This window comes from Catharus ustulatus, chromosome 5, assembly GCF_009819885.2.
Source record: "Catharus ustulatus isolate bCatUst1 chromosome 5, bCatUst1.pri.v2, whole genome shotgun sequence".
Taxonomy (NCBI): domain Eukaryota; kingdom Metazoa; phylum Chordata; class Aves; order Passeriformes; family Turdidae; genus Catharus; species Catharus ustulatus.
This window is the reverse complement of record NC_046225.1, coordinates 26786360-26810951: the sequence shown is the minus strand read 5'-3', so window position 1 is coordinate 26810951 and position 24592 is coordinate 26786360. Positions and strand designations below refer to the sequence as shown.

The 24592-nt window shown below is 40.9% G+C and overlaps 1 protein-coding gene across 4 annotated transcripts; it reads right to left on the bottom strand.

Annotated features, from left to right (window-relative positions):
- Window positions 1-20: 20 nt before the first annotated feature.
- Window positions 21-24208, bottom strand: CSGALNACT1 (chondroitin sulfate N-acetylgalactosaminyltransferase 1). Of its 4 annotated transcripts, XM_033059723.2 has the most exons (9): window positions 23882-24208; window positions 17055-17284; window positions 14597-15489; window positions 7517-7733; window positions 6241-6342; window positions 5307-5485; window positions 4874-4968; window positions 1775-1856; window positions 21-1431 (listed from the first exon to the last, which is right to left on the bottom strand). In XM_033059723.2, the coding sequence occupies exons 3-9, from the start codon at window positions 15228-15230 to the stop codon at window positions 1148-1150; spliced, it is 1593 nt and encodes a 530-aa protein (XP_032915614.1). In that variant the 5' UTR covers window positions 15231-15489; window positions 17055-17284; window positions 23882-24208; the 3' UTR covers window positions 21-1147. The 4 variants fall into 4 exon arrangements, with proteins under 4 accessions (XP_032915614.1, XP_032915613.1, XP_032915616.1 ...); XM_033059722.1 differs by lacking the exon at window positions 23882-24208 and having other exon boundaries at window positions 17055-17395; XM_033059725.2 differs by lacking the exons at window positions 1775-1856; window positions 23882-24208 and having other exon boundaries at window positions 1257-1431; window positions 17055-17395.
- Between the last annotated feature and the right edge of the window lie 384 nt (window positions 24209-24592).

The following is a 24592-nucleotide window of genomic DNA, read 5'->3' as shown; positions in this document are numbered from 1 at the left end:
GAATTTGCAGAGTCCACTAGTCCATCACAAAAATTTATTTTGTTAATTACAAAAAGCTTTCTATACCCTGAACTCTGTCTTTGGTTTAGAAGAAATACTTTGGTATAAAGTCAGAAAATGTTCATCACTGTTGGTATCTGGCATTTGGAGTTTAAAGTCTCCTGCTAAATCAGTACTGCAAGTTGATATGTATTTCCTTTTCTTCAGCATGATAAAACTTCTGCCTTCCAGTGCCCAGGTTGTGTAGAAAAATAACTTATCTGAACTAGTTCCCATCCACAGGAACACAGATCTGCAGAGATTTTCCAAGCACTGGAAGGCTGTACTATTTCCTACTAAGACTAGAACTAGAAAACTTGAAGTATGGCAAAATAAATCCCCAGCCAAACAAATTTAATTTAAAAATAAATCTTGAAATACATACAGCATTCCAAAGCAGATATACATGATCTGATTCACACAATACAGATGTGGCTCATTGCTTTCAGTTCACTGTCCACAGGGTCATACTTGACCAGTAAGGTTTTCTCTTTCTTAAGTTTAGAAAGCACTTTCTGAGAAACCTCTTTCTCTGGATGAACAGAAAATGGCCTGTTAATGCACTGATGCTGCTCCCCGATCCCAGTCCCTTAAAGTAAAAGTATTTTTGGTCACTTCCAGCTTTACCATGGTTAACAATCAGATGTCCTTCTCAGAGCAGGAGTCTCTGTACTTATTAAAAAATAGCTCTTTTTAGCTATGTCAAGTTAGATGTAAAAATAATTCCTAATTATTGGCCCACCAAAATGTCAATCCTTTAAATAACTGTACAACTCTTAGAAACATTTCAAAGGAAAAGCACATCCATTTGTTAGTGTGAATACCACACTGGTCACATAATACCACATAATGTTCATTGTCTCTCTGATGTGACCTTGAATCTCATCAAGTGTTCCCAGAAGCAAGTGCTGAACAGTCAGAATAATGGAGTCATTAGAAGCCCCATTAGAATTAAAACAAAAGTAGGGAGGACAGACCTTTCCCTCTTCCTGCCATCCTGCTGGAACCTCCATCCTCCTTCAGTCTCATCCCAACTTTTCTGGTTAAAATCTCTTTCCCAAAACACCCTAAAGTCCAATTCAGATGCTTTTAACCTCCCTTTCTGGATTCATGTCTTCTTATTGCTCAATTTCTGTCTATGCAGGTACATCTCAATCTCTTGCTTGAAAACCAGCATCCCAAGCTGGCCATGAGAAGCCTCATTCATGGCCTTGGACTGCATGCACATTTTGTACTGCTCTGGAGTCAGCTCATCCAGACACTGCTTTTCATGCCACAGGTGGAAGAGACCCCTGACAGGTGTTCGGATCACCATGAGATTGCTGTGAAGGTACTTGCGGTACAGATGCACATCTTCACCACCCCAGCCTTTAATGTCCAGGTCAAAGCCACCTGACACAAAGAAAATTCAAAATAAAACTAGAAATCTGTTAGCAAACTTGATGTTATTGATTGCACTGCAGCCATTTTCTGGCTCCAGTCAGCCCTTTAAAGCACACACATTTTCTGTGAATATCAAACTGCTTATCTCCAAATCTTTCACTATCAGACAAAAGTTCTTTATTTGTAAGCAGTGCTTAGATTCTGGTAATTCTATGGCACCTAGGAAAAGCCTGAACATCTAACCACAGCAATGCTGCAAATTAGTAACACAGACATATTGACAAAGGGAGGTTGATCATTATTTTCTATGTTTTAGCAAAAAGGCATGTCTATCGGAGTGTATTTTTCTTACCTATGTTGATAAAATCAGATCTGTACTGGCAAGTCATCCCAAAACCAAAGTCTCTCCAAAATCCAGTTTCTTTTTTAATAGTCTGCATGAAGGGAAAATAATGTTTACATAGAAGCAGAAATGTTTTCAGAGTGAGCATTGTGACTTGAATGTGGTCAGAAATAGGAGCAACAGCCCTTTTTTATTCTTTCCCATGTGAATCTCCAGCTGGTCCTGAATCTATTTTTGCAGATACTCGTTGGATATATCTGCCTCTTCCTTCCAAACAGCTGTGTTCTTAGCTATCATTTGATCCACTCCTGCTGTTGTAGACCAAGTAGAGAAATCTCACACCTCTGGAGTTTACTTCTTTGCAGGGAAAGCATCCTCCAAAATTGTTAGTTTCTGTGGGATTCACACCTAATGTAAGAAACACTGGTAAACCGGTGAAGCCGGACTCTGCTGTCAGAGTAGATGGTGGCATCTGCATTGTGGACTGCAAGAGCTCTAGAAGAAAACAGTAGTTCTCATCTGATCCCACTACCGACAGCTTTTTGATTATGTTGATTTTGAGTAACAAGAATAATTTTCCATTACAGAGCTGCTATATCCACCTAAAATTGAACTCCAGAAATGGTGGATGATAGATATATGTCTCATAAAAGCCTTTGTAAAAATGAATGGTATGCCTTCCTGAGATGGACAATAAAAGCATTATGTATTGCAGGTAAAAAAATCAGAGCACTGAGAAACCATGGCTATAATTTTGGAAAGCAGATATCCAAGTACAGATCGCTAAGATCATAAATTCATGCATGTGAGTGACCTAACCCAATCTGGTGAGACATCCAAGAGCTTCAAGGGACTGGGACAGGCATCTAAATCCTCTGAGCTAGTAGGCCGTATTTCACACTCTTGAATTTCTGTTTAGAAACCCTTAGCAGCTGCTTTGGAAAATCTTGACTTCCCGTGTGACAGAACTTTAGAGGATGAGGAAAGAGAATTTCCTTTTCTGGGCTTCCAAATCCCAGTATTTCCCTTATGAAGAAATGCTCTTCCAAAATTTTCTCTCCTGATTTCTCATTCATGCCTCCCCTTTTTGTTGATAACTCTTGTCACTTCAAATACTTTTTTAGTTGGTTGGTTTTTTTGTGGGTTTTTTTTTTTGTTTGTTTTACTGCTCACATTGCTATATACTTAATTTGTCATTTCTTCTTTCCTTGAAAAAGCCAGGTCACTGCAGAAGCCAATTAGAAGGAAACAAGATTGTATCTGTCAGGCCTGCGCTGTAACAAGAAGTCTCCGTCACACACACACAGAATGACTGGGTTGGAAGAGACCTCCAAGATCATCACAATGCCCTTACAGGAAGCTACTCATGTGCATTAGCATTATTCCATTAGGGCAAGTGACTGCTGTACAAATCAAATTCAATTGAAGATTTCTGAAGGCTTGTTTTCCTCAGCAGCACAAGTTCCAGGACAGAGAGCAAACACTGTCTTGTTTTCTTGTCATAGATCTGGTCTTATGCCTGGTAACTAATGTGGGTTAAAAATATAAAAATATACATTAAAATGTGATTGGCTGTACTTCTTTAAATCAAGAAGCTTTTCTGACATAAGCATCACATTTTATGATTCAAATATTAACTATAATTATTTTCACAATCCTGACAATGTACTTTGTGGAATTTATGCTAGATTGAAAACTAAACTCTATTTCATTCCCTAAGCACAATTTTTACAAGCTTGAGGATCCCTGACAGGCTCTGAGCAGAGAGACAAAAGCTTACGTGAATCCCATGGTATGATCAGAACAAGTTTCTTCTGAGAAAAAAACAGTACAAGGGATTTTCCAGACTCTTCAGTAAAAAACTTTCTTGCTATATGTTTCATAACACAGAGAGCAGTAGACAAAAAATACTTTAAAATATTTTGAATGGATTTTTCAAACTCCCATTCTTCATTTTTATTGAGGAACTGTACGAGGTGGGTGTAGTGATCACAGAAGACTGGATTCAGACCCCAAGTGATCTTTTTCAACTGTGACTCTCCCTGAGCTCACACCACCCCTAATTCCTACCTTACCAGAACAATAGAAGCTGGGCTGCTCTGGGTTCAGTGTCCAGCCTGGGACAGGGTGAGCCCTAATAAGTGCAGTGCCTGGCAGTAAGAGAGGCAGATGTGGAAGGTTAGGACCTGGCCCAGAGGAACCGAATGAAGCTGCACAGCTGGCTTATGTTTCAATTTGAAAATTCAGCCATTTAGCAGCTCTAGTGGGCAGAGTGACCCGATGACTGGAGAGAAGGAAGACTCCCTTCTATCAGGCCTTTAGGTTCAAAAATAGTGCAACACCAGAGCCCAAAAGAATGGAGAACAATGTCTACAGCAGTGCTGAACAATGGCTTGGTCACTAACATTTATGGAAACCTCTCATCTGTGAACTCTTCCTTCCTCGCAACAGCTCCCTTCCCATCCAGGAAACTCATACATGTATTAATCATATGCCTTATCAAGAATAAGTAGTGAGATGAAAATCAGTGTTGTATCAGTACCAGGATAAAATGACAACTCCAAGCATGTGATTTGACTCAGACACTTCAGAAACACACTGCTCGCAGACAATTCAGTCATGAACTGTGGGATGGGAAAGGCCACTGGTAAGGTATTCAATTTAGTGGGAGAATAAATGTGACAGTCCCTGGAATTCTTTTTTTAGTGACTGATCTAAGGACAGCTCTGCTTTTTACAAATGTCAGGTCTTCAAATGCAAATTGCATTCAGTGATAGGAAGAAATTAGAGCAAGTCAAGGTCACTCAAGATAGCACACCATGAAGGAATTGCTCACTAATTAGGAAATTCATTCTAGCAGAGAATCAGACATTTTTCAAATTCTTAGTTTCCATGTAAAAAACTTCAAAAATGTTTAAATTAAATGGCACCAATATGCTTCCCAGTGAAACACACCTGTAGAACTCACAGTAAGGTGATTATTGTAGTTAATTTTATCTGTGTGGTGGTCACTGTACAAAGAAACAGGTATGTGCTATCCAAGAGCCCATGTACCTTTAAAAATGATTGTTCAAATAGAAGCAGGCATTCAGAGAAGCATGTACTTACCAGCTGCTGTTCTAAAGATGGGATGGAATCATGGTGACCATAAATTATACTGGGGTTATACTGGCTGAAGAGAACAGGATAAAATACCTTCTTCCCTGGAAATGACAATGGGTTATTTAAAAAAACCAACTGTATAGATCACACTTATCTCTTACAAGGTGCAGTCCAGGCCTAACCAAATCCAGACAAAGTCATACAAGTTTTGCACTGAGCCTATGTTCTTTCCACGAAAATGTGAATGTGAGGGTATAATTATGACAAAGATCCTGCTCCAGAAAGCACAGGTGCTGAAGGCAAGAGATTCTATCATACTGGGAGCAGAAACTGTTACAACTGATTCATTACCAATTCAAAGGCAAGAACACTCTGGTGAGGGATTTTACATAATAAGTAGAACCTGTTGAAAGACAATGCACTTCATGAAGAGCAGTACCTGGCTGTGTGTTCAATCTACAGGAGTTCAAGAATTCAGCTGTGAAGTAAATGTCCACATCGCAAAAAAAGAGAACAACATTGTTTCCTTTCCAAAATCGAGCACCAACATCTAATCCTTTGCCCCTGGAAAACTCTTCGTTCAACTGGATGAAGGTAAAGTTCTTGAAGTTGGCTGACCTAGAAGGAAAATATTCAGCAACTTATCCTGTCCATACAGCTCTTAGTACAAGTCCAGGGTGGGAACCTCATATGAAAGAATTAACTTAGAAATCGGTAGTTTCACAGTTCTGAGAGCAGCTGGAAGAGATGTCCTGTTTGACTCCTGAAGAAATTTTTACTATGTCTATCTATGTTCAGAGCTTGACCTGTGTACTCACACACTAGCAATCCTGTCACAGACTTTCTTCGGGCAGATTTCACAAAAATCCCAACAAGGTTTAGATTAACACAAACACCTTCAGTATGCAAATTTCAATTACCTGTGGTTACATTACTGTGTCTATACAAGGGTCTTCCTACATTGAGAAGACAAGCAAAAGGCTGCAGTGCCACATGATCTTGGCAAACACAGCTACGTAACCAAACTGAAAGAGCAGAGCTGGCCAAAAGTATCCAGTTCCTTTGTGCTCTACTGAAATTGTCTTCCACCTACCTTTGGAAGTCAGCTTGCAAACAGTTAAAGCCACTTTCAAAGAACTAAAGAGTTACCAGTGTGTGGGCAGAAGGAAAAAAGAAAAAAAATCTGCTCTGCAGTTTTAAAGACCATTCTATGGGACTCTCTGGGTAACACCATTTTTATTTGATACAAAAAGAAAGCTATTTTCTGCAAGGCACTTTAGAACCTTTTGGCACAACTACGAGTTTTGAGTTGTCAAATCTCCATGTAGAATCCCTGTATATGAACAGCACACATCAGATGTTCAGGTACTTACTTAGATGTATTTTCAAGTATTGATTTGACTTCATTAATTTGTTCCTTTCCAAAGTAAACTACAGTGAGGTGAATTCTCCCATCCTGCTGAATGCCCATTTCCCTGGAGAAAAGAGACAGATTTGTGACTTGTCCCAGAAGATGCTTCCTTCAATAATCTATAGCAGCTGGGGAAGGCAGAACCTTGAGGCATTCCTGGGGACATGATTCACTGACAGACATTCTTGTCCTGACAAAGTGGCTCATTTTCTCCCTTAGAAGGAACAGAAGTCTATCTTTCAGGCAGATTAGGTACAAGCTCTATAAGTAGCATTTGTTATTTTAATAGGACACTGTTAAAAGAGGCCATCCAGCCCCAGGAAGAATGATCAGGCAGGCAATAACTTCAGCACTCAGAAGAATATGAGAAGGGTGATTTTTATAATACCCTACCTCATAACCTTGAGTTTTTGTAACAGATATTCCAGAGTTCAGATCTTTGGCATTTACTAAACCTAAGTATTAAGCAGAGCTCAAGGGTAAGACCAATCTGAACAAGTGCTAGAACCATGCCTCACTTGCACTAAGTTTAGTTAGCAAGAATTCATCTGTAATCAGCAGAGAGATCAGTATGACCAGAGGGCGATTTCTTCCAGTCTAAAACAAGATAATCAGAATAGTAATCAAAAGGCTAATTTAGATAAGGAGCCTATTTTTAGATAGCTGTAATTAGACAAAACATCCCATTGTAAGAGTCAGTGTCTTTTGATAACACAGTCTTTTCTGGGCAGCTATTTAAAGTTACATCTCGGTTAAGTTCTCCCTCTGAAGATCATGTCTGTGCTGAGAAAAAAAAAGGTTTAAGAGTAACTATGCTGAGAGTTCAAATAAATTTCCTTCTTGCCTTTTATTTTATCTTGCCTTAATATTTTATCTAATGGAGCCTAGCAAAGTGTCTGGGAGCACTGATTCCCGTCTTCCTCAGAAATGCTTCTTTGCAACTGCTTCATGAAATTCTCGTGTTGCAACAATTGTATATGCCCAACAAACAGATTGAGACTCTTAAGTCAGGTACATGCAAATCAGAACCCCTGATGACTGGAATATAATTGCTTTTACTGCTAATTACAATGCATTAAGCAACCAAATGCCTTTCAGTCTGTAATCTCAAAAAACACTTAGTAGCAAAATGAACCATTACGTAAAAGCAGCAGTGAGTGATAACTCTTGATAACTCTTGTAATTACATTTTACTTTCCAAGTAAGAAAAAGTAAAGGCAGCATTGAAGGAAACTCACCTGAAATTCTGCATGAATTGCCGAAATTTGTTGGCTCTCTTGGCCAGTGGCACAATGACATTAATAAGTGTGTCAGCCATATTGACATTTTCATTTTTCACTTTCATTACAGGACCAAATGGCCGGAATAAAACAATCTTCTTGAACTGATGTTTTGCATCTCCTTTGAAAGCCAGCTCATACAAAGTGCCCTTGTTTTTTTCTGTGCGGTAGATCCCTGCATGAAAACAAAAATGAAGACATTTTTGGATATAAGGTTGGGCTCCTGGTGGGGGAGAAAAAGGAGAAAGTCTTAAGTTGCTACAGCTAAGCTGAAAATGTAGAAGCAGAAATGGGATATTTACTCTTAAACCAATATATAGCCACCATCATTCAAGGGGATCATCACTGTAGCAGGGACACAGCCCTGGGTTGCAGGAGCTGTTTGGTATTCTTGCAGGCACATTCCAAGGCTTGGATGAGTTACAAACCCCTGAAGGTTACCAACTGCTCACTCTCAGTATAACTCAGCAGACATACAGTCCTTATTTTTCATACTGCTCCAATTGCACACTATAGACATGCATGGTAATGGGCTGCAGAGAGATTGCAAAGGCAGTCTGCCTCACTGCAACACGAGGAATTAGGCCATCTGCCAGAAAGGCAATTTCCCAATGAGCACTGGGAGGTTCTCTGGGAAGTCCCCTGATAAAACTATGTAACCAGGCCCCAGCCGTCAACTTCACCCACTGCCAGTCAGGACAAAACTCTCCTGTTACTCAACTCTCAAAAGACTGCTATTTTCTTTATGGTAGCCCACTCCTGGTAAAGCATGGATGACACTACAGTTTGTCAGAGGCCAGACAAGGATACTTAATTCACACAACCATGTATTTATTTCCTATATGGAAGGAACATTTAACATACTTGATGGGTGAAATTAGACTGGCTCATGCTGAGGGCCAGTATGAACTATAAAAGTCCTGATCATGCCACACTGAAATACTATAATATCTTAAATTAAATCAAGTTGACAAAAAGACTGTAGATTTTACCTACTCTAAATGATAGCTCAGTCCCTGCAGTGTATATTGAAATAAAGCTTTTTCACTGACAAGTCCATTAGGTCTAAGAAAAATTACAGTGATTTCACGAATACAAGCCGCACTGAGTATAAGCCGCATCGCCGGGTGTTGGCAAATATTTCGTTTTTTGTCCATAAATCAGCCTGCACCTGAATATAAGCCGCTCTGTCGTTCACAGCGAGGACCCGCGTGCAACAAAGTTGCCAAATAGTAACGGAACCGCAGCAGGGCGGGGTTTACTGGCTCAGCTCAGGCTGTGCAGGCTCGGCCCACTAGGGGCTGCTGATGGGGCCAGGTGGCCCAGCTCAGTGGGGCCGCTTGGCGGGGCCTCTCGGGGCTGGCCGCCACCTCTGGGGTTGCTCGCCCTGGCCCCGCTCCCGGCGCGGCGGCGGCGGGCGAGCACAGAGCACGCCCTGCGGGGGCGGAGCCCCCCACCTCCTCCCCGAGCCATGGGGATGTCAGCACAGAGCCCCCTGCCTCTCCCCCGCCTGAAGTAGGGAACTCCCCTGCCTCCCTCCCTCCCCCCACGCTGCCGGCGCTGTGCTGGCCCCACCCACCGTGAAACACAGTATCCAATTTGTAACAATCGTGAAATCCTGGGTTTTACTGGCAGGCGCTCGGCTCGGCACCCTGGCTGGCACTTCTGGGGTTGTAAATGTCAGAAAATTATTCACATATTAGCCGCTCCTGAATATTGGCCGCATTTCCGGTTTGAGAGCAAAATCTAAGTCAAAATGGTGCGGCTTGTATTCGTGAAATTACTGTAATGCTAATTCTAACTACGTACTCATCATGCCACTTTAAACATCTTAACAACTTAATCAGTACAAGAACATAATTGCACTGCCTTCCATCTCTTGCAGAAGTTAAAGAGACAAGCACAAATGTCTTGAAAAAACTCCTCCTCTCAACTTGTTTTCATTTGATTTTATTTTTTTTCCCTCTCCATCTGGCTAGGAAGCATAGTTTCTTCTGGTTATGAAAAACAAGATCAAAATAAGGTTTGCTTTTATCTTTTAGTCTTGGTTATTCCCTGATATGTAACATTGCTGGGCATCTGACCCATAGACTGTCAGCCCTGTCTGTATTTCTTATGAAGGTCTGGGTCAAAGTTTTCTTCAAAGAGCAAATGACATAATCTCTTTGTCTTGTATTGCAGTTTTTGCATTGGTATAATCAAAAAACTAATGAGCTATGATTTTATCTGGAGAGAGTTCTGTGGACTGTCTTATCTTCACTATCATTCTCCAAGTGTTTTATTCTTAATGAACACTTCAGCTGGCTAATACATGCAAATTTACCAGTCAATTATTAATTTCCTGTTTTATTTTTAATATAAGATGATTCAACAAATTCTCCAATCCTCCTTCTAGTATAGGAAATTAATCTAGGGAGATAGTAGCTCCATAATTCTTTTACTGCTAATCTTTCAAAGTTGTGCCCTTGACTCTTTGACTCCTTCTAGCTTTTTTCATAGAGTCTGCCCAAGCTGCAGACCATGAACTACATCTGGTACTGAACTGGAGCACATCTGGATAGTGACCTAATAGTTCCTTGATTTTCTCCTCCTGGTGGCCAGAGAATATAAATCTGGGCCTTTGAATTCTGCTTACCCATTTATTCTTGCAGAAAGCCTGATGATGATCCGAGTGCATTATTTGGTATACTCATTTGCTCAAGCAGTTTCTGAACACAGGTTTTACCAAGGAAGTTTGTGTTTGAAAGGTTAAGGCAACCTTTTGACATTCAGCTTAAACAAAATTCTAAACTAAATTTGATTTGCATTCTTTTTAGAGATAAATTGATAGGACTCTTTCACATATTTGACATAGTGAACTGACATTTTTCATAATAAAAAAGATCTAAATTATGTTAACAATCTAACTGTATCTACCACACAACATCTCAGCTTTTGCCTTTTATATTCTCTTCTACCTACCGCAGCCAAGAAACAATGACCTCACAAATACCACTTCCCTGGAGAGATGTACTACACAGTAACAGAAGTCTTGCCAAATAAGAAGTACCTTAAAGAAGAATGCAAGTTGTGATCTGACTGGGGTCCCTCCTAGGGCTATATACACGGAGGCTGCTTCTAACTCTGTAGTTTTGTTCTTGTTTAGTACTTCTACTACGGCTGAAAACAAGTAGCTTAGATGAAGGCAAGGTTTCCTTGTGCAAAATGGTAAACCAAAAATTTATAATCCTAACATTTTATAACGAAGAGAACTGTATGCAAGTTAAATAAATGCCCCTAATTAAATATGGCTATTCTTGATACATATTTAAATTGTTTGTTTTCCATTTTTAAGTATGTTCTTTCTTTTCAAAGTATCTTCTTTTTAGAAGCAGAGAACAAAGTGATTTGTCCAAGGGGAGGCAGTGAGCACTGGAAATGAGTGCGAATGTCTTGAGTGACTCTGGCGATTCACCCAGCAGAACATCCTGCCTTTTACACATTTTTTCCATTTCCAAAGGCTCCACTTTATTTGTGCCACCAGGACTTTTTACGTGATTCAGAAAGATGTGTCAAACAGCCTCAATTCCAAGATATGAACTATGAGGAGAGGAAGAAAGTAGTCTTGAAGTAAACAAAAAAACTTTTCCTTAAAAGATTGCTTCTGAAATGAAAGCCTTGGAAAGGCTAGAGATCCAATACATATAAAAGAAGGTTAATTGATCACTATTGCTTCCGTTACAGCAGATATTTTCAGAATATACACCATTCCATTCAGAGGCAAGGAGACAAGTCAAAGCCTCTGGAAACCCAATGTGAGCTCTGTGTCAGCAGATAGAACGGCCCTAAGATGAAGGAAAAGAAGAAGTAAAAAGCAAAAATGGCCTGGGCTGAAGAATTGATGAAAGAGCAGTAAGTCTCCGTTCTTCAGAGCAGCAATTACCAGAGCTCTCTCAAGAAATGGAAAATACCTGATGTCTATTCAGCAGGGCAGGCAAACAAATGTCACCTATGTGGATCTACTAGCAAACAAAATACTGTTGAGTGGATGACTATTCTAGCCTCAGTTCCACAGACTACAAGCTTCACAACTCTTAAGTGTCACTAGAACTACTCCCTGGACTCATGCTCATTAGTTCCCTTCTGTTAGATGATGTAGGAGCCACTATAAGGATTTATCAGAATTTGTTGTCCTTATTTTAACTCAGTACAAAAATGGTCTTCTCACTTCACATGCAGTAAAGTACAGCATCTTATCCTTTGATGAAAAGCATAATTCCTTCTTCCCAATAAGCTTTCATGGCAAAATTCCATTAGATAGACCGCTACCAGCAGCCATCCATTTGAGAAAGCAAAGCTATTCCTTTTTCATTTGCCTCTGAGACCTTGATTAAAATTCCAGTCACTAGACAGCCACATACTTCAAGCAGGAAAACTTATGATCCAGCATAGTTGAAGGTGTTATGGCAGGGTAATTCTTAAGCAATCCAGGGATTTTTCTGCAAGTATTTGTATTATGAAAGAATATCATCAGGCAGCGATTCCATTCACTTATGGAACACAGTATTGAGGCTTGTCAGAGTGTCCCAATTATTATCTCCATCTCTGAGAAAATGAACAACTCCCAGATCTATTTGCCCCCACCCCCGCTATTTACATAAATTAATGTCCTGACCTGTTGTCCTGCTTTCTGAGTAACTGACTTTCTGCTGCAAACAGTCCTTTGCCTGCTTATAATACACAGAAATTTCTGATTTTTTTCTCATGCTGTTTCTTACTGATTCCCCTTGGCAGAAAGCTAGTTAATTTTGTACAAAGATGAGAGGAATAAGGGGTAGAGGGGAGTATTGTAGCAGCTGAACAGCCCAAGTGCCTCTGTCAAGAGAGAAGTTAAGCAGAGCAGCCATCAGATGAATAAACCTCGAGCTCCAGGGAGAAGGTGTGGCTCTCTTGGTTTTGATTAAGGGGGTGGGGGGGGGGAATGGAAAATTCCACTACATGTCAGCTATTACTCTGGAAGGAGCACTGAGAATCCTGTACAAATTTCATGTAACAGCAAATCTGGTGGGAAGGAGTTTAACTCAGATGACCCTAGTGGGTCACAGTCTAATTTCCACGCACAAGTAATTCTATCTAGAAACTGCAGAGGATGCAACACTAGTTTTAAGATACCCCAGCCACAGAGACAAAACATTTCTCCTTAAAGCAAGAAGTGTTTGAAGAAACATTTCCCTCTGCAAAGACAAGAATAAATGCACAAAATTTAAAAAGGGAAGTGATACAGACGCCGACTGAGTTTATTGCCACACATCACCACCCTGCCTGTTGGCATATGCTAGCAATAAACTGGTACTGAAAAAGTGATATCGGGTGCCAGATGTGTATGGAAAAGAAAAGAAAGATCCACACAGGAGGGCCAAGAAAACAAGATTACTGTGCACAGTTCTATTACTGAGGATCAGCAACACACTTGAGTAAAGCTAGTGCCTAAGGCATCCCTGAATAGAGCAGAAACAAGGATACAAAGCCCACATACTGATAGCAGAAGTTCAGATTTTAAATCCTGTCTCTGATCCTGATTACCTGATTTTCATTTCAGCACATCTCTCTACCTCATCAACCTTAAAATGAGAGTGGTAGCGCCCCACATTTAACATAAGAGAGGCACACAGCTTTTGTGTGCTGTTGTTGCTAAAGCAGCTGGAAAACACTTAAAGGGTAAGTGCTATTACTTTCAGTGAAAATCTGGGCACTCCCAGAAATCTCCAGCTGCCCATGGCAGTTCCAGAAAATGAAAACATCTGGCTTGGTGGCTGGATTAATGGACTTATGGTTGCTGTGTTGCTGGACCTACAAGAAGTTGCCAGAAGCTGACATAGAATCCAGCTTATTATTCACTCCTTGTGTAGGCAGTGGCACCTGCAGAGCACTGTTTCCAAAACAAGTTCAGAGTCCAAACTATACTTGAAATGCAGAACTGGAACAGATAACTCAGTCCTCCCTACAAACACTGAAGTTACACAGAGCAATGGATTTGTCCTTTGATTGGCAGTTTTTGCCATTCTTGGGAGAATGAAATTGTGGAATAAGAGGGTGACAAGAGGCGACAGAGATCTCCAAAGGGATTTTGCAGGGAAATTTTCTGCCAAGTCTCTTTGTTTCCAGCCCCATTACATAGATCACTGCCTTTGCAAACAAATCAGTCTGTACTGATGAGTGAGAATTAGAATTTGTTCTCTTTCACCTACAGAAGCAAGGACCTGCCCCACAGGGGAGGACACAAGGAAGGTTTCTTGAGATCACACTGAGCTGCACACAAGCCTCCAGTTTCCTGAACTCCGAGTCACATGAAAGGCTTCCTCTCTCTGGAGTATTTCACCATGGTATAAGAAAGCCAGCAAGACCATTAGTGCATGAAGAACCTCCTCAGAGTCAGCCCTAGTGTGCACCTCTTCCCCACATCTTTCTGCACTTGTTCCCCAAGCACATCACTGGTACCCAGTCAAAGACACTTGATTGTGCATAAAGGCAGGCTCACAGCTTAATTGATAATAAGCAATGTGTGGCAGGAAATATCTATCTCCTCACCCTCTCGCATGGAAGAGCTGGTGCCAGTCATACATTGCTTGTTCAGCATCTATAAAAACTGTAGAAACATATTTTTGAAAAGACAAACTAAACAACAAACAGAAAGGAGGAGAATGGCAGCATGGATTTGAGCTACAGTTGCCAATGCAATTTGCACTGGAAATAGGTCTGGGATTGCAGCCTGTGTCACTCCTTGTTTTGTCAGTTTTGAGGCAACTGCATGAAGAGAGAGCTGTGAGCATACATTGGTGTCACTACAGGAGACTGGCAGGCTTTGTTGTCAAAGTCCCATTCCCCAAGAAATCTACCATTTTGCAATTGCGCCTGAGACAGCATAGCTAGGTCACAGCACGAACACCATCCCAGACATCTGTACTCTGACACAGTTCCCATCTTGCTCAGTAACTCCACCACACCAGAACTCCTCCCCAGCACCATGTGGACCTTCTAATCTGCTCTCTCTATACGAACCTTCAATGAAGTCAGAGGCTGTGTATATACGAGGCTTTGCTTTGCTGACCCCATCTGGCTTGTTTAAGCTCCCCACTGCTAACTCAATCACCTCTATCAACTCATCTCGTTTGTCCTTCCTTACAGGTTTCTCCTCTGGGTGCCGTGTCAGCCCTGTCTCCAGCTGGTACACCTTCTGGAGCGTGAAGCTCTCAAAGGGCACTGCTGCATACTCTGTGGACAGCTTAACACCACTGTGCACCTCTGCTTTGTCTACTTGGGAACGGAGGAAAGTCAACAGGTTGGCCTGGGCCTTTTCTGGTTTATGGTGGTCAAGCTGAATGTCCAAGGAGTCTGGGTACTGGTTCTGCACGCTTTTAAGCTGCTCAGTCCTGCCTTGGAGCTCAGCCTTCAACTGAACAATTTGTTTCTTCAAGCTGATCATGTAATTGCGGTGTTGCTCTTCTCGCTCTTGCAGAATGGCTTCATATCCCTCCTTCACAGCTGGACTGTGCACCCTGGGCAAGGCAAGCTGCTGGTTGTCACCCTTGGGTGTGCAAGCCAACATATAAACAATAGACATTGAGCAACAGGCCACCACCAGCAGGCCTACAAGTCGGGGAAGAAATAGAATAAATCCTCGTCGGAGCATCATATCTCAAAAAGCAGAGTCTTGATGAACATGAAGAAGTTCTTATATCCGTGCAGTGCCACAGAGGCCTCTGGTCTTGGAGCACTCTCACAAAGATGCATGTATGTGCAGGAACTGGTTTGTCAGCTCTCTTGAAACGTATGCTCTGCCTTTACATGGAGCTCTCTCTGGTGTATACCCAGCAGGACCAAAAGACAAGTTGTGAAGCAGACAGCATGGCCACACCTATGTGATCAGAAGGTGGTTGATGGAGCCTGAGGACCTAAAAGATAAATGACAAAGACAGACAAGTTAGAATTTGGTCAGTCAGTCCAGACCATTTAGAGTGTTCCAATTTACCTTGTTTCTCAGCTGCTCTAGCAGATCTCAAAGCTATGAAGTGCTTGGGCTAAGACCCTAAAGTTACCAAGATCCTATGCGGAAAATCTCGTGTGCATCCCTTTCATTGTTAATAACAATGGCCCATTGCCAATGGAAAACTAGTCCAAGCCTCAGAGACTCCTATGCTTCAGAATTACTAGGAAGTGTCTAGTAGTCAGATGCTAAAGTGCTCAGTTAATCCAGGCATTGATGGCCCTGCAGGTGTTCTCAAACCTCGGAGTGTTCACTCAAGTTTTAAAAGAAAGGCACTCAGTCCCACAGCTACCACATACATTTTAGCTCCCAGGTATGTTTTGTCTAAAACACTAGGTGACAGATGTGGGTCATTCGAACATATGAAGCCTGACCCAGAACAGAAATCTGATAACCAGAAAATTAAAAACTGTTTATCAAGCCAAATTACTGCCACTATCATTGTTTGACATATCCCACCAGATGCTCCCATGAAAAGCAAATAATGAGGAAGAGGACATTTTCCAGGAGCACTCAGACCGATTTTACTCAAAATCAGCAGAAAATTTGTTGCAATTTTGAAACCGTCATAATTGCACACTGTTTTAACATTTCAAAACTTTCTTCTATTTCTCATAACATTATGAAAAGCTGTGCAAAAATCTACAGTACTACTGTGTTTTTCAGTCTGCCCAGAACTACAGACCACAGAGAAGTTGAAACTGGTAACATTATAATTTTTAATAAAACTTCTTCAAGTATATATAGAAAAGGGGAAAAATAGATAATTAAAATTGAATATTTATCTAGCTATATTAAAACAATTGTGCTGAGAACATTCCTAGAGGAATTTTCAAAATCCCTTGGGTTCGGCCCAAACCCATGCTGATGCAAGGAACTTCATCATTTACTCAGCTCACTGTACACTTAGGCCAGGGCTGAATAATATCCTAGATTACACATTGTTAGACACAAAGACAAACAAATTAACACCTTGATGCTCTCCTCTTGGATGTGTGCATAACATCCTGACACTTTTGACAGAGAGAGTCACAGTCCTTTTAGGTATATATCCTTGCTGGGACACTCTTAAGTATAAACAGTTTGACTAAGAATAAGACTTTCAGAGTTGTTTTCAGTTATTTCTAGTCTTATGTAGGACCTTTTATAAACTGCTCTGTGGATTCCCCCTCCCCTTTGATTGACTATTACTCCATATGCAGCAGTTACACAGAGATATTTCTGATGTTTGGACTGTTATTATTTTACCCGTTTGCAGAACTTCTGGGAAAAAACCCAACTTCAAGCAGGAAATGAGTGGGCTAGAATGAGTCATAAAAATAGTACCATAGTTTATTCAAAGTAATGCTAAATTATTTTAGCATTCATAGGATTCTCCAGAAAATGTCAGCATTTTCAAAGGAAGAATTGCTGATTTTTAAGAAAATATTCAAGCAGCAGGAGAAAATGACAGGATAAAGTTGGTGCCCTTACCTTTTTGATGTGATCTTCTCTTTGGAACATCTTAGTCTGCCACAGCTTCTTCTCAGTTTGCCAAAATCATCACCTGTTTATCTGCCTTCTTATGCCTTTCCCAGACTTCAACCTCAGAAAGTTTCATTGCTTTCACATTTGTCAGCTGCCTACATCTTCAGTCTGTCTCTCGTGTGGTGAAAAGCTGTAGTGGAAGTGCTTCCTGTGGATGTACTAAAAATGTTGGCTTCCTGCAATGTAAAGGAGTTTGTCAAAGCAGGGAAAATTAATCTGGGTATTTCTAACTATACAACAGATCTGGCTAGAAGACTGTAAGAAGGTAGTGTGTGGGGAGACAGGGTCAGGAAGTGGTGAGACATAGTACATAAAACACTGCTGTGCTTGTATGCTTCCCTTCACACAATTAGTCCATTGACTGAATTGGCAGCTGAACATCAGTGAAAGGATTAGTTGTACTAACATGGTGTAAACTGAAATTACATCTCAATGACTTAGATAAACACACTATTTCATTTCTATAAGCAGCAATAGATTTGAGTTTTGGGCAAAGAGCTCTTCAAATGTTGACCTTAGAATATATGTGTATATAGATAGCTATTGTCACTAAAATATAGTATCTCTCTCTTCAGGTCCTATCTTTTTTCTATATAGTTTTCTGGCTTGAGCTCTCTCCCATCAAAGATGCATCTTTATAAACATTTCAGATCAGTAAATTAATAGAGCTACTTTGTCCTTTGAAACACCGTTTTCATAGTAAGGAATTGAGACCATAGGGACTTTAACCTCCTTCATGGGGATTTTACCATCATGACTGGAGGCATCCTGACAAGAAATTTTCATTGCTTGCCCTCTGGATCTGTCTTATTAAATTGTACTGGTAGCTTCAGCAGAATTGCATTACAGTAACTGGCATTTAAATATACAGCTCTTACTGTACTACTATCTCATGGGCATGCTTGTCAAATCAGTCCCAATTCAGGCCAGTGCCAAAAAAATCAGATTACTTTAAATCAACACCAGCAGTGGTCACGGCTAAGGTATCTCAGCTGCACAGGCAAGTACCAGAAAGCCAGGGATGGTAACTCTTCCTAACAGCAATTCTGTTGATTTCAACATGGTTTCACACCAACTGAGATGAAGAGAAGACAAATTGAAATGTCAGGTTTTTTCCAGGAACTGACAAAAATGCCTCTGTATTTCACAGCAGTCAGCTGCATCAAGTAGTATTAGTCTCTATGCAAAGAGAAGCTGTAATAAATATGCAGTGATCTATGTGGTGGCTGAAGAAAAGGACATTAATTCTAAAAAAGCCTTCACTTGCAAATACATCTTCAGCCTGTTAGGCCAGCTAGAGGTCAGCCCAGCTCACAGAGGTGCTTTTCACTTGCTTTCAAGGACCCTGGGCCCAAAAAATGCTCTAAACACAGAAACAGATCCTATTCACTCTAAGCACTCTGTAAACATTTATGCACAGTGGAGGGTGATGCACCCAATCACATGGAATGGCAAAAATCAGGAAGTTGGTTGGTTTGAAATTTCAGATGGTATACACCCATCCATGTTTCTCACCAACATCTGAATTTTTATTGGACTGTAGAGATACAGAAAATCAGTCTCTGCACAGAAATGACAATGTATGTCAAGTCTGAATTTTTGACTCTTGAAAACCACACTGAGAATCTGTGCAGGAGAAAGGGACTCAAACCAAAGTATCTCTGTATATATATTTCCCCTCTGAGCTCCACAATTTCTGCACTCCTCATGTTGAGGACAGAAATGAATGGCAAAAGCTCAGTCATATTTGCAGAGGCAGTGATCTCTCAGCACTTGTGACATGAGCAATGCCAGATAATTCCATGTTTTTAAAAGCTTTATGCCACAGATTATTATTTTAGGTGTAACACAGACTGGCAAGTCCCATTTTAGCTCACAAAACTTTGAAATTCCTTTTATTTTCTTTTTTTTTTCAGTAGAGGCAGTAAGTGGCAGAAGTTGCAATTAGGATTTGTGTAGGTGTTTGAAACATCATTCAATAGCAGCACATGTCACTGCGAGATTTCACTAGAGTTATCTCTGAAATGAACTGTGGAGAGGAGGAAACAGATGTTCCACCTTGACTTTAAATGCCTTACAAAAATAGAGAAAGACATTCTGCAGCCACTTGTAATTTGCCTTAAACTTCTAATTACATGGACCGTGCATAGCATTGCAGACAAATTAGTCTGCTTTAAATGTTAGGAACAAGATTTTTCCCCCTAGCTTCTCAACAGAAATCTGAGACACTCAGTAGAATTGGACATGTCACAGGGATTAAAATTTAGTCTCACATAACAATTTACACACTTTATGCAAAAATTAATTATATTTCTCCTTATGGCCAGATCATAATTTCTCAACTACTTCTCAGCCCAATTCATCTGTCCAGGGCTAAATTAAACAAAAGGCTGGATAAACTGATAAACTGACCAGGTGCACCTTCTTAACCTTCTTGTATGTCCCCTGTTAAAAATTTCACTGATCCCTCTTGAGTTGACACTCACACATCCCAAACAAACTACAGTAATTTCACGAGTATAAGGCACACCCTTTTGACTAAAATTTTGGTCCAAACCCAGAAGTGCGCCTTATAGTCCGGTGAGCCTTATATATGAACAAAGTTCGGAAATTTGCCAGCCTGGAAGTGTGAGCCCGCAGCAGCCCTGAGCAGAGCCAAGCCCGCCCGGCCCTTAGCCAGGCCGGGGCCACCGCTGGTGGCACGGGGGGGCAGGGCCAGGGCCAGCTGCAGGGGAGCCAGGCTGAGGCCGGTGGCCCAGGGAGAGCTGGGCCGGGGCTGCTGGCCAGTGGGGAGCTGGGCCACCACTGCCAGATGCGGGGGAGCGGGGCTGGGGCCGCCGCAAGTGGCTGCAAGGAGCAGGGCCAAGCCCGCCCAGCCCTGAGCCGAGCCAGTAAACCCTGCGATTGCACAAATCCGTTACTTATTTGTTACCTTGTTGTGTGCAGATCCTCGCTTCTTGTAGTCCGGTGCACCTCATATAATATGGACAAATTTCGGAAATATGCCAATACCCAGAAGTGCGCCTTATAATCCTGTGCACCTTATAGTCGTGAAATTACTGTACTTAAAGTCTTAATGTCTGATTTCCAATCTTCAATCAAAATAAAGGATTAGTAAGATATAGTATCCAGAATGAAAAGGCTAAATGCTAATAGTTGAAGACAGTTGACAATTTACTGTAAAGCTCCTAATTTCCTAATCTTTGATTCCAGAGTCATCTTCAACAGAAAATCGTACTTACATTGTCACATGTTCTCTCGGAAATTATCAACATCTAACCCTGCCCAAAGAAGGACAATTACACTGTTCCCCCTCTAAATAACAATTACAGTCTGATCATCTTACAAATAGGTTACAACAACAGTTAGAAGCTGACTTCAAAATCTGACTCTCAAAACTTTAACAGTCTTGGAAATACTATGTCTACCTCTAGTAAGGGAACTGAGAAGTAGCTGCTTCATTCGAGAAGCAGCTTACGTTCATGATACTGCTGCAGACTTCTCATTCTGGCAGCTACAAAACCAGTGCAGAAGTCCTAACTTTTGCCTTTGTTGGTATCTGGACCCCATTTCTGATAATTTAACTGGGCTTCTCTTATCAGGGTAAAGCAGTAATTTTATCTGCCGTACCACTTTAGCTGAATTCTGAGGTCAATGTATACTTGTGTTAGACCATCCACTTAGATGTGGTCTCACTGCCCATGAAGGAAGCTTTCCCAAAGACAGTCCAAAATAGAAATCAAGGTTACTCTGAAAGCCTTCCGCTGTCATATGCAGTAAACATGCCAGAGTTGTTTCAACTTTTACAGTAGGCATTATTACTGTTACAGTAGACATCCAGTAATTATTATTTCTCTTAAAGTATCATTAGTTCTGTTTTAAATAAAGCACTCCAAAGGAGTATTGAACTCCCTTTGTCCTCCCAGTGCATACCTGTTCTGTGAGTGGGTTTATCAATGCGGACACACATCGATAAACAAGAGTGAAAGCACCATTGCTTTCCTTTCTCTACTGCTAATCAAACTACTTTTAAAGTAAAAAAAAAAAAAACACAGAGGCTAAACAGCAATTAAGTTCTAACTACATCTGAAAAGAACCAGTGCAACACCTAAAATTGTCTCCACACACCAGTAACATTGTTTTTTCTGATAAATGCCTCATTACTTCAAGTTACTACAATGCCTCCTAAAACTGCTTCCTCTACTCCAGAACAATGTTATCTGTGTAAGACTTCGCATTTTTTTTTAGATCAATAACTAGCCATTGCAAGGTTCTGTATTAGGAATGCTATTTTTTGTATGAGGTGCTCAGATTTCCACTTTACAACCAAAGCACACCACCCTTCTCTGCTAAACACACTGATCTATAGATGTGTAACCTGCACATCCTCAGTGCAACTGTTAGCTGGTGGTACTATACGGCACTTCCAAAAGCCTTCACAGACTTTCCTGTGAGTTTCCACCGCTCTGACCCTCCTCCAGTAAGGACGTGACAGATACATGCGTTGTCAGGCTCCGAAGAGAAAACACAGAGAATATATGACCAGCATGAACTGCTGCTGCAGAAATGCTGTGGCTCCCAAAGACCATCTCCATGCTACTGCAAGAAGGAAATGACAAGGTTTCTCTGTAAAGGTCCATTTCTCATTACCAAGCTATGGCCTGGAATTTTAGGAATTCAGTTTCTCAAAAATGTTTTGAACTTTGCTAAAATGGAGACAAAAAATATACTTTTGAGTTGAGCTGAAATTCAGCCTGGTCTTTTAAGAAAAAATTAGCAAACTATCATAGTTTCCAGAACTAAAGATAGTAGGGCTGGGCAGCTGACGTCCAACTTAGCGGGAAGATCAGCATCTTCTTAATATGACTGTCACTTTAATTTCATTTAAGTGAATACCATCTCTGTTTTGTATATGTGTAAAAGAGGACCATTTTTCTCCAATCACATGATGCTGCCCTATACAATATCTAATATAGCAGCATGCTGAGAACAGTTTCTTTTTGTGGGAAATTAGCTAACAAAACAAGGACAAGCTACAGCCAGGGAATAGTTGAATAATGCTGCTCTAATTTACTTCATTTTAAGATCTAATTCAACAATTTCTCTGCATGTAGAGAGCTCCCAGATTGACTAGCTCAGTTTTAACATAACACAAATCTATACCAGCTTCTGAAATATCTCAGGATCAGAATAATAAGGCTAAAACACAAATTCCATTATTATTTCCTGATTAAAACAAATAATGGGATAAATTTGCTTATCCATTTAATTCAGAACTTGGGAAAAAATGCTATTTCATTTTGAAATGTTTACACATACACCCTCAGTGATTTATACAAGCAAAAGAAAACCGACTGCCACCACAGGAATGAACAGTCATTCCTTTTAAGAATGAAGATGACCACAGCTTTATGAAAGTAACTCAGGTCACCAGCAGTAAGCCCTGTAAAATTGACAAGATCTACACCTATGTGGGGACACTCTGTGATTGCTTGTTGGTTTAGACTCATCTCTTCATGATTGTTACTTAAAACATTTTCTTGTACAAAGTTCATATTAACCACTTTATGTGAGGAACCCCAAGGATTCTGCCAGATGTATACTCCACAAGTACTACAGCCAGATTTTCAATGAAATCTGAAGCTCAGTGTACGTACAACTGTCTTGGAGGTCATGAATCAGAGAAGGTTTAGCATCTAACTAAGCAAGAGCATCATTTATCCATTAATAACAAACATGCATGGTTTGGTTGTGTTCAGAAACAGGAAAGCCTAGCTAGGCTGAGCTGCAGGTAGGAAAGCATTTGTGTCTCTTCCAGTATTTAACTAGGACTTTTTTATTCAAGGCTATAAAATCTTTCATATATTTAGCTGCCAGTCCAGCCCTTCAGCTGGACAGTGCAGTGAAAGCCTCCTGATTTGAGAAAAACTGTGAGGTCACAAAGTATAGTAACAGTGATTGGAGCTATCTATCCTATCAAGGTCCCTGTAAGATAGCAGTAGAGTTTTAAGATGTTTGAACAATCCAGCCTGACCTGGAGATGATGGTCTTCCTCTCCTTGCCAGAAGTCCATGGTACACATAGAATGCTCTATACCAAACTAGATGTAGACTTGAACTTCATTAACTCCAGCAGAGTTGGCAGCTTATAATTGGTGCGGCTTATAATCATGAAATTACTGTATATATAAAATTGAATCTATCTTTCAATTTCTTTATAAGATACCTCAATTCAAACAAGCAGTCTGATATTCTATTTTACAGCTCTCTGATATACCAAATTAAAGTTATAAACATAATTTCTCATTGGTCCTTAAGAAATTTCAGTTTCCTTATTGACTCTGTTGGTATCTGGGATTGAAACTGTAGTATATTAAGGAGATTTAAATTGCAGTTATTGCATTTTGTCAGTAATTCAGCTAGAAACATGTTAAATGTAAATAGTTCACCAAGAGGCATCCTGGTTCCCTATCACAGAGTTGATTGATGACATAGGTAAAGCCAGTTTTCCTTACCAGCAAAAGATATCTCTTTTTCCCCTTTTGTTAAACCAGAGAAATACATCCTGCAGTCAGCTCAGCGTTTCCTGAAAAGTTCCAAAGAGCCTATGCCTTGAAAGAACTTCAGTCTTCAATTAGAAGCAAAACCATTTCACGTGAAATTATGAAAAAATGCGCACAATATAACTCTAACATTTTTCCTCATTCTACCACGAAAGTACAGTAATTTCACGATTACAAGCCGCACCATTTTGACTTAAGTTTTGGTCCATACCTGGAAGTGCGGCTTGAATTCCGGAGCAGCTTATGTATGAACGATTTTCAGAAATTTTCAAAGCCGGAAGTGAGACCCTGCAGCAGTCTCGAGCCAAGCCGGAGCCCACGCGGCCCCAGTGACAGGGTGGCGTTGCCAATCTGAGCCCGTGATATTTCTCTGTATTTTTTTCAGTGTTTTCAGTCTTGTGCGGCTGAGTTGCTGCCCTGCTCTCTGCCCGCCCAAGCGGCGTCCCTGCTCCCCCCTCGCCAAAGCGGCTGAGCGGCTGCCCTACTCTCCCCTCGCCCAAGCGGCTGCCCTGCTCTCCCCTCACCCGAGCGGCTGCCCTGCTCTCCGCCCGCCTGAGAGGCTGCCCTGTTCTCCGCTCCCCAAGCAGCTGAGCGGTTGCCTGGCTGCCAGGCTGAGTGGCTGTTTAAAGGCAACGCGAATCTGTCGGAAATGCTTGTAAAACGACCACACTATTGTTCATATCTTTTTCTTCTTGTAAATAAAACTTGCAGGGTACGCTGCCACAGCTATTGTCTGTATCGTTTTTTACTTGGAAATAATGTTTCCAAGGTCGGCACCTGCCAGTTAACCCCGCGATCCCTCGATTCTGTTACTAATTGGCAACTTTGTGAAAGTTACACACGGATCCTCCCTGTGAACGAAAGTGCGGTTTACAGTCTGGTGTGGCTTATTTATGGAGGAAAAACGAAATGTTGCCAACAC

Coding starts and splice junctions, on each gene's coding strand:
- CSGALNACT1 (XM_033059723.2), bottom strand. CDS start 15,230: ATGATGCTCCGACGAGGATTTATTCTATTTCTTCCCCGACTTGTAGGC. Junction 5,486..6,240: donor ATACTTGAAAATACATCTAA/GTAAGTACCTGA, acceptor TTTTCCTTCTAG/GTCAGCCAACTTCAAGAACT. Junction 1,857..4,873: donor CATCTTTAGAACAGCAGCTG/GTAAGTACATGC, acceptor CCCTTCATGCAG/ACTATTAAAAAAGAAACTGG.